Source organism: Microcaecilia unicolor, chromosome 3, assembly GCF_901765095.1.
Source record: "Microcaecilia unicolor chromosome 3, aMicUni1.1, whole genome shotgun sequence".
Lineage (NCBI taxonomy): Eukaryota > Metazoa > Chordata > Amphibia > Gymnophiona > Siphonopidae > Microcaecilia > Microcaecilia unicolor.
In genome coordinates, this window is record NC_044033.1 from 292,632,194 (window position 1) to 292,647,083 (window position 14,890).

At 48.7% G+C, this 14,890-nt stretch overlaps 1 protein-coding gene across 2 annotated transcripts in view; it reads right to left on the bottom strand.

Moving 5' to 3' along the window:
- ESPL1 (extra spindle pole bodies like 1, separase) overlaps positions 1-14,890 on the bottom strand; it is a 548,935-nt gene that overhangs the window by 365,293 nt on the left and 168,752 nt on the right. For both annotated transcript variants that reach the window (XM_030198173.1, XM_030198172.1), the window contains exon 12: positions 643-777. In XM_030198173.1, coding sequence (XP_030054033.1) covers positions 643-777 — 135 coding nt within the window. The remainder of the gene's footprint in view (positions 1-642; positions 778-14,890) is intronic.

A 14,890-nucleotide genomic window follows, 5' to 3' on the forward strand; every position in this document is an offset into this window, starting at 1 on the left:
TTAATTCTTTTAAAATAAAACCACAAGAAACATCTCACACTTCACCTAACTCCATTAATAATTTCCAAACTAACTTTAAACCTTTTCCAGCCAGCAGCATCCACCAAAACCCTGGAACAGCCCCCCCCCCCTCCAGAGCCCCAGGAAAAAACATTTAATATATGTTACCATATATTACATTAGTAACCCCACCAGCAAGCTCAGCCTTCTTCAGACATCCCAGCTCCTTCTCTGAGGTGTGGTTGCTTCAGATACATGTGTCATGAATATGCAGAGCTCCAATGCATATAAACAGACCAAATGGATACCCTACTGCTTTTTCCAAACAAGGCTGGCCCAACCATTAGGCAGGATTCAGTCAAAGTGAACAGACCTGGACAGCCACAGAAAGTCAAAATATTTGAATTTTTAACCTGCAAAATAGCCCATTTACCTTGATTAATCTGGGGGAAGGGAAGGAGTAGTTGGGTTTGCCTAGGGCATCTATTACCCTTGCACCAGCCCTGTTTGCAAAACACCTAAAAAGCCATTTCCATCCTTCACACAAATTCCTATATAAAAATCCAAATCAAGGCTATAAACTGGAAATCTCCTTCCCACCCCCACACTTCATATTTTTACAGGGAAGGCTGCAGTATTTACCTGAGCATATGTAGGGCATTCCAACTGGAACAGAAGCTTTGTGAGTTGACACAGAACATTCACCAAACCCAGGCCATCTTTGAGAGCCTCCATCAGTCTTCTAAGCAGGAGGTATATCTTTATAGACTGCAACGGCTGCAGGAGGGGGGGGGGGTGCAAAGGAAGGAAGATGGGAAACAAATCAGTTCCTTTAATTAGAATAGTTTTTCTAGGTGTTCAGAATGCATCAAGTCTGTCCACCAAATTGATAGATGGTTTTGTATTTTACTTTTAAACAAATGTTATTGGCGAGAATCAGCAAACAGGAATACAATACAGACCAATATTACAAAAGAGCAAAAAAAAAAAAAAAAAAAAATCATTGAAAAGGAGGGACTAAGTCCACCCAGTTTATAAGCAATTACAAGCCAAATGTGTCTTACTTTTCCATTAACCCCCCCCTGCCCCTCTCAATCCCAAACAGCAAAATCACCACAGACTGGTTTCTTATGGCTACCATCGATTTGAGAGAAAGAGAGAGAGCGAGAGAGAAAGAAAGAAACCCCTATGACTGTGTGTTGTTAATGAGTTTAAGAGAAGACATCTACCCTGTGGTGTCATATGCTGAACTGTCCTAAATCCTCAGAAAGTATTTACGTTTAAAAGAACTATGTGTTTCCCAGGACTCCCCAAGTAACTGATGAACCTGTTTTCTTCACTTCTAATAAGGTGGGGGATCAGCAACCCATCCAGGATTGTAAAATACATTTGCAGGCTAGAAGTTTACGAATAAAGGTATCCCCTCTATTGGTGTCTGGTTTGTCTAGCAGAAGATTAACCAGGAAAATAGTAGGATTTTACCTGTCAAATCAGGTTATCAATAGAAATCAAACAAAATAAAACATGGAAAAGAAAATAAGATACCTTTTTTACTGGACATAACTTAATACATTTCTTGATTAGCTTTCGAAGGTTGCCCTTCTTCGTCAGATCGGAAATAAGCAAATGTACTAGCTGACAGTGTATATAAGTGAAAACATTCAAGCATTACTATGACAGTCTGACAGGGTGGGAGGATGGGGGTGGGTAGGAGGTGTGCATGGGGACATCAAAACATATCATTGATATTCTAACAAGATGGATGTGGATAGGTGAGGGGTGGGGTGATCAACAGAGACATACAGCTTTATGGTTTATAATGGGCTAGGAACCCCAGATCCTTGTTAAGTCCTTTCTGTTGCGTGTTAAAATATTCAATCATTCTGACTTCAAAGGTCTTACGTTCTTGTATGGTTTTAAAGTTACCTTTGAGGATTCTCACTGTGAAGTCACTGGTACAGTGTCCTGGTCCTGTAAAATGTTGACCAACAGGTGTGGGAGCCCTACTGGCACCAGCATTGTTCATGTGATGTCTACAGTGGTGGAAATAAGTATTTGATCCCTTGCTGATTTTGTAAGTTTGCCCACTGACAAAGACATGAGCAGCCCATAATTGAAGGGTAGGTTATTGGTAACAGTGAGAGATAGCACATCACAAATTAAATCCGGAAAATCACATTGTGGAAAGTATATGAATTTATTTGCATTCTGCAGAGGGAAATAAGTATTTGATCCCCCACCAACCAGTAAGAGATCTGGCCCCTACAGACCAGGTAGATGCTCCAAATCAACTCGTTACCTGCATGACAGACAGCTGTCGGCAATGGTCACCTGTATGAAAGACACCTGTCCACAGACTCAGTGAATCAGTCAGACTCTAACCTCTACAAAATGGCCAAGAGCAAGGAGCTGTCTAAGGATGTCAGGGACAAGATCATACACCTGCACAAGGCTGGAATGGGCTACAAAACCATCAGTAAGACGCTGGGCGAGAAGGAGACAACTGTTGGTGCCATAGTAAGAAAATGGAAGAAGTACAAAATGACTGTCAATCGACAAAGATCTGGGGCTCCACGCAAAATCTCACCTCGTGGGGTATCCTTGATCATGAGGAAGGTTAGAAATCAGCCTACAACTACAAGGGGGGAACTTGTCAATGATCTCAAGGCAGCTGGGACCACTGTCACCACGAAAACCATTGGTAACACATTACGACATAACGGATTGCAATCCTGCAGTGCCCGCAAGGTCCCCCTGCTCCGGAAGGCACATGTGACGGCCCGTCTGAAGTTTGCCAGTGAACACCTGGATGATGCCGAGAGTGATTGGGAGAAGGTGCTGTGGTCAGATGAGACAAAAATTGAGCTCTTTGGCATGAACTCAACTCGCCGTGTTTGGAGGAAGAGAAATGCTGCCTATGACCCAAAGAACACCGTCCCCACTGTCAAGCATGGAGGTGGAAATGTTATGTTTTAGGGGTGTTTCTCTGCTAAGGGCACAGGACTACTTCACCGCATCAATGGGAGAATGGATGGGGCCATGTACCGTACAATTCTGAGTGACAACCTCCTTCCCTCCGCCAGGGCCTTAAAAATGGGTCGTGGCTGGGTCTTCCAGCACGACAATGACCCAAAACATACAGCCAAGGCAACAAAGGAGTGGCTCAGGAAGAAGCACATTAGGGTCATGGAGTGGCCTAGCCAGTCACCAGACCTTAATCCCATTGAAAACTTATGGAGGGAGCTGAAGCTGCGAGTTGCCAAGCGACAGCCCAGAACTCTTAATGATTTAGAGATGATCTGCAAAGAGGAGTGGACCAAAATTCCTCCTGACATGTGTGCAAACCTCATCATCAACTACAGAAGACGTCTGACCGCTGTGCTTGCCAACAAGGGTTTTGCCACCAAGTATTAGGTCTTGTTTGCCAGAGGGATTAAATACTTATTTCCCTCTGCAGAATGCAAATAAATTCATATACTTTCCACAATGTGATTTTCCGGATTTAATTTGTGATGTGCTATCTCTCACTGTTACCAATAACCTACCCTTCAATTATGGGCTGCTCATGTCTTTGTCAGTGGGCAAACTTACAAAATCAGCAAGGGATCAAATACTTATTTCCACCACTGTATGTAAACTGAATCTTGTCTTAAGCATCTGGCCTGTTTCTCCAATATAGCATCACTGTACCAGTGACTTCACAGTGAGAATCCTCAAAGGTAACTTTAAAACCTTTTACATTAGCTAGAATCTCCCAGTGTGACAAATCTTGACTTAGATCCCCCTCCCATCTTTGCCTGATCTCACCCAAATCCAGTTTAGTAAGAGCTTTATGAATGCCTGACATTGAGACCTTCTCCTCACTTCAGGCCAGACCAACGCATGGTCCAATGCTATATAAGTACATAAAGTATTGCCATACTGGGAAAGACCAAAGGTCCATCGAGCCCAGCATCCTGTTTCCAACAGTGGCCAATCCAGGTCACAATATACCTGGTAAGATCACATAAAAGTACAAAACATTTTATACTGCTTATCCCAGAAATAGTGGATTTTCCCCAAGTCCATTTGTCGCGTCCCGCACCCCTACCTGCTCTCCCGCCGCGGGGGGCGGGAGCCAGCGTCCTCCGCGGCGCAGGGTAGCGGCCCATAGGCCCCGGCGTGGGGGCAGGCTCCGCCGCGGTGATGGCGGGTCTGGCCGAGTCCGGCGGCCGGCGACTGCGGCCACTGGTCTCTCTGTCGCCGGGTGTGGAGGCGAAGTTCGCGCCGCCCAAGATGGCGACGCTCGTGCGCGTGGGTCGGCGTCTTTCTCCTTCCAGAGCCGGGGACCCTGGAGCTCCGCCTCCAACGCGCCAGATTGGAAGGCCAAGCTGATGGTTCCGCATGGGAGATCGGGCAGAGCCAATCCGAGGGGCTCTGCCGATACCCAGGGCCGGATTGGTGGGCTACTCCTACGAGGGCAGGGCAGTTAATATGGCACGATATTTAAAGATGGAAACTAAGCTGACACATTGCTTCAGGTTCTGTTCCCGAAGCCCTGCTCCGTGTTCCCGTGTTTGTTACTTCCTGGTATTCTGCCCAGAGACTTGCTTGAACCTGACTACTGCTTTGATAGCCGCCTGCCCAAAGACTTGCTTGAACCTATCTACTGATTTGATAGCCGCCTGCCCAAAGACTTGCTTGAACCTGACTACTGCTTTGATAGCCGCCTGCCCAGAGACTTGCTTGAACCTGACTACTGCTTTGATAGCCGCCTGCCCAGAGACTTGCTTGAACTTGACTACTGCTTTAATAGCCGCCTGCCCAGAGACTTGCTTGAACTTGACTACTGCTTTGAGAGCCGCCTGCCCAGAGACTTGCTTGACCCTGACTACTGCTTGTTAGTTGCCCACGTCTCCCGACTCCAGTCAGGTCAGTCCGTCAACCCCGCGGTTCCAGCAGTCCCGTTGGCCGCCTGCAGCTGGGGGCTCAACCCCTGGTGAACGGCGGTCGCCGCGGGTGAAGATTTGGGGTTGCACGGCTGTCCTCTGAGGCCCCTCGGGGCCTTGTGGGACCTAAGGGCTCACCAACATTGTGGACAAGACACCATTCAATAACAGTCTATGGACTTTTCCTTTAGGAAGCAGTCCAAACCTTTTTCAAACTCCGCTAAGCTAACCACCTTTACCACATTCTCTGGCAACGAATTCCAGAGCTTAATTACACATTGAGTGAAGAAAGATTTTCTCCGATTCGTTTTAAATTTACTACATTGTAGCTTCATCGCATGCCCCCTAGTCCAAGTGTCTTTGGAAAGCGTAAACAGACGCTTCACATCTACCTGTTCAAATCCACTCATTTTATAGACCTCTATCATCTCCCCCCTCAGGCGCCTTTTCTCCAAGCTGAAGAGCCCCAAGCTGCTTTAGCCTTTCCTAATACTGAAGTCATCCCATCCCCTTTATCATTTTCATTACCCTTCTCTGCACCTTTTCTAATTCCACTCTGTCTTTTTTGAGATACGGTGACCAGAATTGAACAAAATATTCGAGGTGCGGTCGCACCATGGAGCGATACAAAGGCGTTATAACATCCTCATTTTTGTTTTCCATTCCTTTCCTAATAATACCTAACATTCTATTTGCTTTCTTAGCCGCAGCAGCACACTGAGCAGAAGGTTTCAATGTATCATCAACGACACCTAGATCCCTTTCTTGGTCCGTGACTCCTAACGTGGAACCTTGCATGACGTAGCTATAATTCGGGTTCCTCTTTTCCACATGCATCACTTTGCACTTGCTCACATTAAACATCATCTGCCATTTAGACGCCCAGTCTCCCAGTCTTGTAAGGTCCGCTTGTAATTTTTCACAATCCTCCCCCGATTTAACGACTTTGAATAACTTTATGTCATCAGCAAATTTAATTACCTCACTAGTTACTCCCATCTCTACGTCATTTATAAATATGTTAAAAAGCAGCGATCCCAGCACAGACCCCTGGGGAACCCCAATAACCACCCTTCTCCATTGAGAATACCGACCATTTAACCCTACTCTCTGTTTTCTATCTTTTAACCAGTTTTTAATCCACAATAGAACACTACCTTCTATCCCATGGCTCTCCAATTTCCTCTTTCGTGAGGTACTTTGTCAAACACCTTCTGAAAAGCGAATGATACATACCTGTAGCAGGTGTTCTCCGAGGACAGCAGGCTGATTGTTCTCACGACTGGGTTGACGTCCACGGCAGCCCCCACCAACCGGAACAAAACTTCGCAAGCGGTCCCGCACGCAGGGCACGCCCACCGCGCATGCGCGGCTGTCTTCCAGCCCGTGCGCGACCGTTCCCACTCAGTTGAATGACAAGCAAAGGAATGAGTAAAAACGCAACTCCAAAGGGGAGGAGGGAGGGTAGGTGAGAACAATCAGCCTGCTGTCCTCGGAGAACACCTGCTACAGGTATGCATCATTCGCTTTCTCCGAGGACAAGCAGGCTGCTTGTTCTCACGACTGGGGTATCCCTAGCTCTCAGGCTCACTCAAAACAAGAACCCAGGTCAATTTAACCTCGCAACGGCGAGGGCATAACAGAAATTGACCTACGAAGAACAACTAACTGAGAGTGCAGCCTGAACAGAACAAAATCGGGTCCTGGAGGGTGGAGTTGGATTCAACCCCCAAACAGATTCTGCAGCACCGACTGCCCGAACCGACTGTCGTGTCGGGTATCCTGCTGAAGGCAGTAATGTCATGTGAATGTGTGGACAGATGACCACGTCGCAGCCTTGCAAATCTCTTCAATAGTGGCTGACTTCAAGTGGGCCACTGACGCTGCCATGGCTCTAACACTATGAGCCGTGACATGACCCTTGAGAGCCAGCCCAGCCTGGGCGTAAGTGAAGGAAATGCAATCTGCTAGCCAATTGGAGATGGTGCGTTTCCCGACAGCGACCCCTTTCCTATTGGGGTCGAAAGAAATAAACAATTGGGCGGACTGTCTGTGGGGCTGTGTCCGCTCCAGATAGAAGGCCAACGCTCGCTTGCAGTCCAAAGTGTGCAACTGACGTTCAGCAGGGCGGGTATGTGGTCTGGGAAAGAATGTTGGCAAGACAATTGACTGGTTAAGATGGAACTCCGACACCACCTTTGGCAGGAACTTAGGGTGAGTGCGGAGTACTACCCTGTTATGATGAAATTTTGTATAAGGAGCATGAGCTACCAGGGCTTGCAGCTCACTGACTCTACGAGCTGAAGTAACTGCCACCAACTACTACTACAACTTAGCATTTCTATAGCGCTGCCAGGGTTACGCAGCGCAGTACAAGTTTAAACATGGGGAAGGACAGTCCCTGCTCAAGAGAGCTTACAATCTAAAGGTAACAAACTATGTAGTCAGTGTAGGTATCATGAATGGGGAAGGTGGTTAGGCGCCAAAAGCAAGGGAGAACAGATGGGCTTTGAGTAAGGAAAAATGGGCAGGGAGGGCGCATGGCGTATGGGCTCGGAAAGTCTGTTCCAGGCATAAGGTGACGCGAGGCAGAAGGGGCGGAGTCTGGAGTTATATGACCTTCCAGGTCAAGTACTTCAGATGGCAGGAATTCAGTGGCTCAAAAGGAGGTTTCATCAGCTGGGTGAGGACGACGTTGAGATCCCATGACACTGCAGGAGGCTTGACTGGGGGCCTTGACAAAAGCAAGCCTCTCATGAATCGAACGACTAAAGGCTCTCCAGAGATGGCTTTACCCTCTACACGATAATGGTAAGCACTAATCGCACTAAGGTGATTCCTTACTGAGTTGGTCTTGAGGCCAGACTCTGATAAGTGCAGAAGGTATTCAAGCAGGTTGTGTGTGCAGGACAAGAGCGAGGTTCTAGGGCTTTGCTCTCACACCAAACGGCAAACCTCCTCCACTTAAAAAAGTAACTTTTTAGTGGAATCCTTTCTAGAGGCAAGCAAGATGCAGGAGACACCCTCAGAAACACCCAACGAAGCGAAGTCTACGCCCTCAACATCCAGGCCGTGAGAGCCAGAGACTGAAGGTTGGGGTGCAGAAGCGCTCCGTCGTTCTGCGAAATGAGAGTTGGAACACTCCAATCTCCACGGTTCTTCGGAGGACAACTCTACAAGAAGAGGGAACCAGATCTGACGGGGCCAAAAAGGCGCTATCAGAATCATGGTGCTGCGGTCTTGCTTGAGCTTTAGTAAGGTCTTCCCCACCAAAGGTATGGGAGGATAAGCATACAGGAGGCTGGTCCCCCAATGGAGGAGAAAGGCATCCGACGCTAGTCTGCCGTGTGCCTGTAGTCTGGAACAGAACAGAGGCAGCTTGTGGTTGGTCTGAGAGGCGAAAAGGTCCACCGAGGGAGTGCCCCACTCTCGGAAGATCATGCGTACCACTCTGGAATGGAGCGACCACTCGTACGGTTGCATGACTCTGCTCAGTCTGTCGGCCAGACTGTTTACGCCTGCCAGGTATGTGGCTTGGAGAAGCATGCCGAACTAGCAAGCCCAACGGCTTCCTGACACAGGGGGCGAGATCCGGTGCCCCCTGCTTGTTGATGTAATACATTGCAACCTGATTGTCTGTCCGAATTTGGATGATTTGGTAGGACAGCCGATCTCTGAAGGCCTTCAGTGCGTTCTAGACTGCTCGGAGCTCCAGCTGAAGATCTTGTTCCTGGGTGTGGAGTCCATCGACATGAGCTCCCCACCCCAGGCGAGATGCATCCGTCAGCACTTTCGTGGGCTGCGGAATTTGGAATGGACGTCCCAGGGTCAAATTGGTCCGAATGGTCCACCAGTGCAGCGAATTGCGGCAACTGATGGGCAGACGGATGACATCCTCTAGATTCCCGGTAGCTTGACACCACTGGGAAGCTAGGGTCCATTGAGCAGGTCTCATGTGAAGGCGAACCATGGGAGTCATATGAACCGTGGAGGCCATATGACCCAGGAGTCTCAACATCTGCCGAGCTGTGACCTGCTGAGACGCTCTGGTCTGAGAGGCAAGGGATAGAAGGTTCTGCGCCCTTGCTTCGGGAAGGAAGGCCTGAGCGGTCTGAGAATTCAGCAGCGCTCCTATGAATTCCAGAGATTGGACTGGCTGAAGATGGGACTTCGGGTAATTTATCACAAACCCCAGCAGCTCCAGAAGGTGAATAGTGCACTGCATGGACCGATGAGCTCCTGCCTCTGAGGTGCTCTTGACCAGCCAATCGTCGAGATACGGGAACACAGCTTGCGTAGATACGCCGCAACCACCACGAGACGCTTCGTGAATACCCGTGGTGCAGAGGAGAGCCCAAAGGGCAGCACACAATACTGAAAGTGCCGTGTCCCCAGACGAAATCGGAGATACTGTCTGTGAGCTGGCAGTATCGGGAAGTGAGTGTAAGCGTCCTTTAAATCCAGGGAACATAGCCAATCGTCTTTCTGAACCATTGGTAGAAGGGTGCCCAAGGAAAGCATCCTGAACTTCTCTTTGACCAGGTATTTGTTCAGGCCTCTCAGGTCTAGGATGGGGCGCATCCCCCCTGTTTTCTTTTCCACAAGGAAGTACCTGGAATAGAATCCCTGCCCTTCCTGCCCGGGTGGCACGGGCTCGACCGCATTGGCGCTGAGAAGGGCGGAGAGTTCCTCTGCAAGTACCTGCCTGTGATGGGAGCTGAAGGATTGGGCTCCCGGTGGGCAATTTGGTGGAGTGGAGGCCAAATTCAGGGTGTATCCGCACCGCACTATTTGGAGAACCCACTGGTCGGAGGTTATCAGAGGCCACCTTTGGTGAAAAACTTTCAACCTCCCCCCGACTGGCAGGTCGTCCGGTACAGACACTTTGATGGCGGCTATGTTCCCATGGATCCAGTCAAAAGCCCGCCCCCGGCTTTTGCTGTGGAGGCGCAGGGGGCTGCTTAGGCGCACGCTGTTGACAGGAACGAGCACGCTGGGACTGTCCCTGTGCCTGAGGAGGCCTTTGGGCCAGCTGGGTGTACCTACGCTTGTTGTAGGCGTAGGGCGCAGCCTGCCTGGCCCGGGAAAAACGTCCACCTGCTGAGGTGGATGCTGAAGGTGCCCGGTGGGAGAGCTTGTCGAGAGCGGTTTCCCGCTGGTGTAGTTGGTCCACCAACTGCTCGACCTTCTCGCCAAAGATGTTATCCCCCCGGCAAGGGACATCCGCCAGTCGTTGCTGGGTGCGGTTGTCCAGGTCAGAGGCACGCAGCCAGGAGAGTCTGCGCATCACTATACCTTGGGCCGCAGCTCGAGATGCCACATCACAGGTGTCATAGATACCCCTAGACAGGAACTTTCTGCACGCCTTCAGCTGCCTGACCACCTCCTGAAAGGGCCTGGACTGCTCCGGAGGGAGCTTGTCAACCAGGTCCGCCAGTTGCTTCACATTGTTCCGCATGTGAATGCTCGTGTAGAGCTGGTATGACTGGATGCGGGACACGAGCATGGAAGATTGGTAGGCCTTCCTCCCAACCAGCTGGGTGGCTGGTGGACGTGAGGATCGCCTGGTGACTTGCCTGCCTGGTGCGAAGGTGGCGGACCTCACGCGTCACCTAGATAGGATTTTAGATAGTGCTGGGGAGGAGACGGCTGTCTTGGTACATGTGGGTACTAATGACATAGGAAAATGTGGGAGAGAGGTTCTGGAAGCAAAATTTAGGCTCTTAGGTAGAAAGCTGAAATCCAGATCCTCCAGGGTAGCATTTTCTGAAATGCTACCTGTGCCACGCGCAGGGCCCAAGAGACAGGCAGAGCTCCAGAGTCTCAATGCGTGGATGAGACGATGGTGCAGGGAGGAGGGCTTTAGATTTGTTAGGAACTGGGCAACATTCTGGGGAAGGGGGAGCCTATTCCGAAAGGATGGGCTCCATCTTAACCAGAGTGGGACCAGGCTGCTGGCATCGGCATTTAAGAAGGAGATAGAGCAGCTTTTAAACTAGAAATGGGGGGAAGGCCGACAGTCGCTCAAAAGAGCATGGTTCGGGATAAGGTATCTTTCAAAGATATCACCATAACAGGGAAGATAGAGTATCCTGATAGTGAGGTTGCAAAAGAGATTGTAGTAGATCGGGTATCTTTAAATAACAATAAAAATCAGACAAAAGATTGCCAATTAATACTGTCAAGTACTAAGCATGATGTACTTAGGAACAACAAACATAGCTTGAAATGTCTATACGCGAATGCCAGGAGCCTAAGAAATAAGATGGGGGAGTTAGAATATATTGCACTAAATGAAAAATTAGATATAATAGGCATCTCTGAGACCTGGTGGAAGGAGGATAACCAGTGGGACACTGTCATACCGGGGTACAAATTATATCGTAGTGATAGGGTGAATCGGATTGGTGGAGGGGTAGCATTGTATATTAACGAGAGCCTTGAATCAAATAGATTGAAAATTCTGCAGGAAACAAAACACTCCTTGGAATCACTGTGGATTGAAATTCCATGTGCAAAGGGGAAAAGGATAGTGATAGGAGTGTACTACCGTCCGCCTGGCCAGGACGAACAGACGGATGCGGAAATGTTAAAGGAAATCAGGGACGCAAACAAACTGGGCAACACAATAATAATGGGGGATTTCAATTACCCGCATATAGACTGGGTTAATGTAACATCTGTACACGCAAGGGACATAAGATTTCTTGATGAAATCAAGGACAGCTTCATGGAACAGCTAGTTCAGGAGCCGACAAGAGAAGGAAAAATACTAGACTTAGTCCTTAGTGGTGCTCATGATCTAGTGCAGGGGGTAACGATACGAGGGCCGCTTGATAACAGTGATCATAATATGATCGGTTTTGATATTGGCATTGAAGGAAGTGAAACTAGGAATCAAGTACGCTAGCCTTTAACTATAGAAAAGGTGATTACGACAAAATGAGAAAAATGGTGAAAAAAAGACTGAAAGGAGCAGCTCGCAGAGTAAAAAACTTGCATCAGGCGTGGATGCTGTTTAAAAACACCATCCTGGAGGTTCAGGACAAATATATTCCACGTATTAGAAAAAAGGGAAAAAAGACTAAACGTCAGCCGGCGTGGCTAAACAGTAAGATAAAGGAAATCATTAGAGCCAAAAAACAATCCTTCAGAAAGTGGAGAAGAGAACCAACTGAAAGTAACAGGATAGATCATAAGGAATGCCAAGCCAAATGCAAAGCAGAGATAAGGAGGGCAAAAAAGGACTTTGAGAAGAAATTAGCGTTGGAAGCAAAAATACATAGTAAAAATTTTTTTAGATACATTAAAAGCAGGAAACCGGCCAAAGAGTCGGTTGGGCCGCTGGACGAAAATGGTGTTAAAGGGGCGATCAAGGAGGACAAAGCCGTAGCGGAGAAATTAAATGAATTCTTTGCTTCGGTCTTCACCGAGGAGGATTTGGGGGGGACACCGGTGCCGGAAAGAATATTTGAAGCGGGGGAGTCAGAGAAACTAAACAAATTCTCTGTAACCTTGGAGGATGTAATGGGTCAGTTCAGCAAGCTGAAGAGTAGTAAATCACCGGGACCTGATGGTATTCATCCCAGAGTATTAATAGAACTAAAAAATGAACTTGCGGAGCTACTGTTAGAAATATGCAATCTGTCCCTAAAATCGAGTGTAATACCGGAAGACTGGAGGGTAGCCAATGTTACTCCGATTTTTAAGAAGGGTTCCAGAGGAGATCCGGGAAATTATAGACCGGTGAGTCTGACGTCGGTGCCGGGCAAGATGGTGGAGGCTATTATTAAGAATAAAATTGCAGAGCATATACAAAAACATGGACTGATGAGACAAAGTCAGCACGGATTTAGTGAAGGGAAGTCTTGCCTCACCAATCTAATGCATTTTTTTGAGGGGGTAAGCAAACATGTGGACAATGGGGAGCCGGTTGATATTGTATATCTGGATTTTCAGAAGGCGTTTGACAAAGTGCCGCACGAAAGACTCCTGAAGAAATTGCAGAGTCATGGAATCGGAGGTAGGGTACTATTATGGATTAAGAACTGGTTGAAAGATAGGAAGCAGAGAGTAGGATTGCGTGGCCAGTATTCTCAGTGGAGGAGGGTAGTTAGTGGGGTCCCGCAGGGGTCTGTGCTGGGTCCGTTGCTTTTTAATGTATTTATAAATGACCTAGAGATGGGAATAACTAGTGAGGTAATTAAATTCGCCGATGACACAAAATTATTCAGGGTCGTCAAGTCGCAGGAGGAATGTGAACGATTACAGGAGGACCTTGCGAGACTGGGAGAATGGGCGTGCAAGTGGCAGATGAAGTTCAATGTTGACAAGTGCAAAGTGATGCATGTGGGTAAGAGGAACCCGAATTATAGCTACGTCTTGCAAGGTTCCACGTTAGGAGTTACGGATCAAGAAAGGGATCTGGGTGTCGTCGTCGATGATACGCTGAAACCTTCTGCTCAGTGTGCTGCTGCGGCTAGGAAAGCGAATAGAATGTTGGGTGTTATTAGGAAGGGTATGGAGTCCAGGTGTGCGGATGTTATAATGCCGTTGTATCGCTCCATGGTGCGACCGCACCTGGAGTATTGTGTTCAATACTGGTCTCCGTATCTCAAAAAAGATATAGTAGAATTGGAAAAGGTACAGCGAAGGGCGACGAAAATGATAGTGGGGATGGGACGACTTTCCTATGAAGAGAGGCTGAGAAGGCTAGGGCTTTTCAGCTTGGAGAAGAGACGGCTGAGGGGAGATATGATAGAAGTGTATAAAATAATGAGTGGAATGGATCGGGTGGATGTGAAGCGACTGTTCACGCTATCCAAAAATACTAGGACTAGAGGGCATGAGTTGAAGCTACAGTGTGGTAAATTTAAAACGAATCGGAGAAAATTTTTCTTCACCCAACGTGTAATTAGACTCTGGAATTCGTTGCCGGAGAACGTGGTACGGGCGGTTAGCTTGACGGAGTTTAAAAAGGGGTTAGATAGATTCCTAAAGGACAAGTCCATAGACCGCTATTAAATGGACTTAGAAAAATTCCGCATTTTTAGGTATAACTTGTCTGGAATGTTTTTACGTTTAGGGAGCGTGCCAGGTGCCCTTGACCTGGATTGGCCACTGTCGGTGACAGGATGCTGGGCTAGATGGACCCTTGGTCTTTCCCAGTATGGCACTACTTATGTACTTATGTACTTATGAGTCCAGAGTGTGAGACTCCCGCCCCGGGGGCGCCAAGGCGGTATCCCTCGAACTCCGTGCCCTCTTGAGAGCAGAGTCTATGACTGCCGAGTCATGAGGCAATTGGGGCCGCATCAACTCTGGGTCAGAGAGGATCCTGTATTGGGACTCCGCTTTCTTGGGGATGGTGGGGTTAGATAAGGGCTTCAGCCAGTTCCAAAGCAGTGTCTCTTTGAGGACATTGTGCAACGGCACTGTGGAAGAATCTCTAGGTGGTGATGGATAGTCGAGGACCTCGAGCATCTCAGCCCTCGGCTCATCCACAGAGACCACGGAGAAGGGAATGCAAATAGACATGTCCCTGACGAAGGAGGCAAAGGAGAGGCTCTCAGGGGGCGAGAGCTTCCTCTCCGGTGAAGGAGTGGGGTCGGAGGGAAGGCCCTCAGACTCCTCTGAGGAGAAATATCTGGGGTCCTCCTCCTCCCCCACGAGGCCTCTTCCTCGGTGTTGGACATGAGCTCTTGCAGCTCAGACCTGAACCGGGCCCATCTCGACTGCGAGGAACCATGTCCTCGATGATGGCATCGAGCGGTGGACTCCTGCGCCGGCGGGGATGAAGCTCCCTCCATCGACGGGGATTCCACCTGTGTGGCGGTCGACACCGGTGCCGCAAGCGGCGTCGGTGTCTGAGGCCTCGGCATCGGGCTAGAGCACACCGGCCCCTCCATCAACGGCGCCGAGGGCGCAAGCACCCCAAGTGCCGGCAAAGCCTGGCACATCAA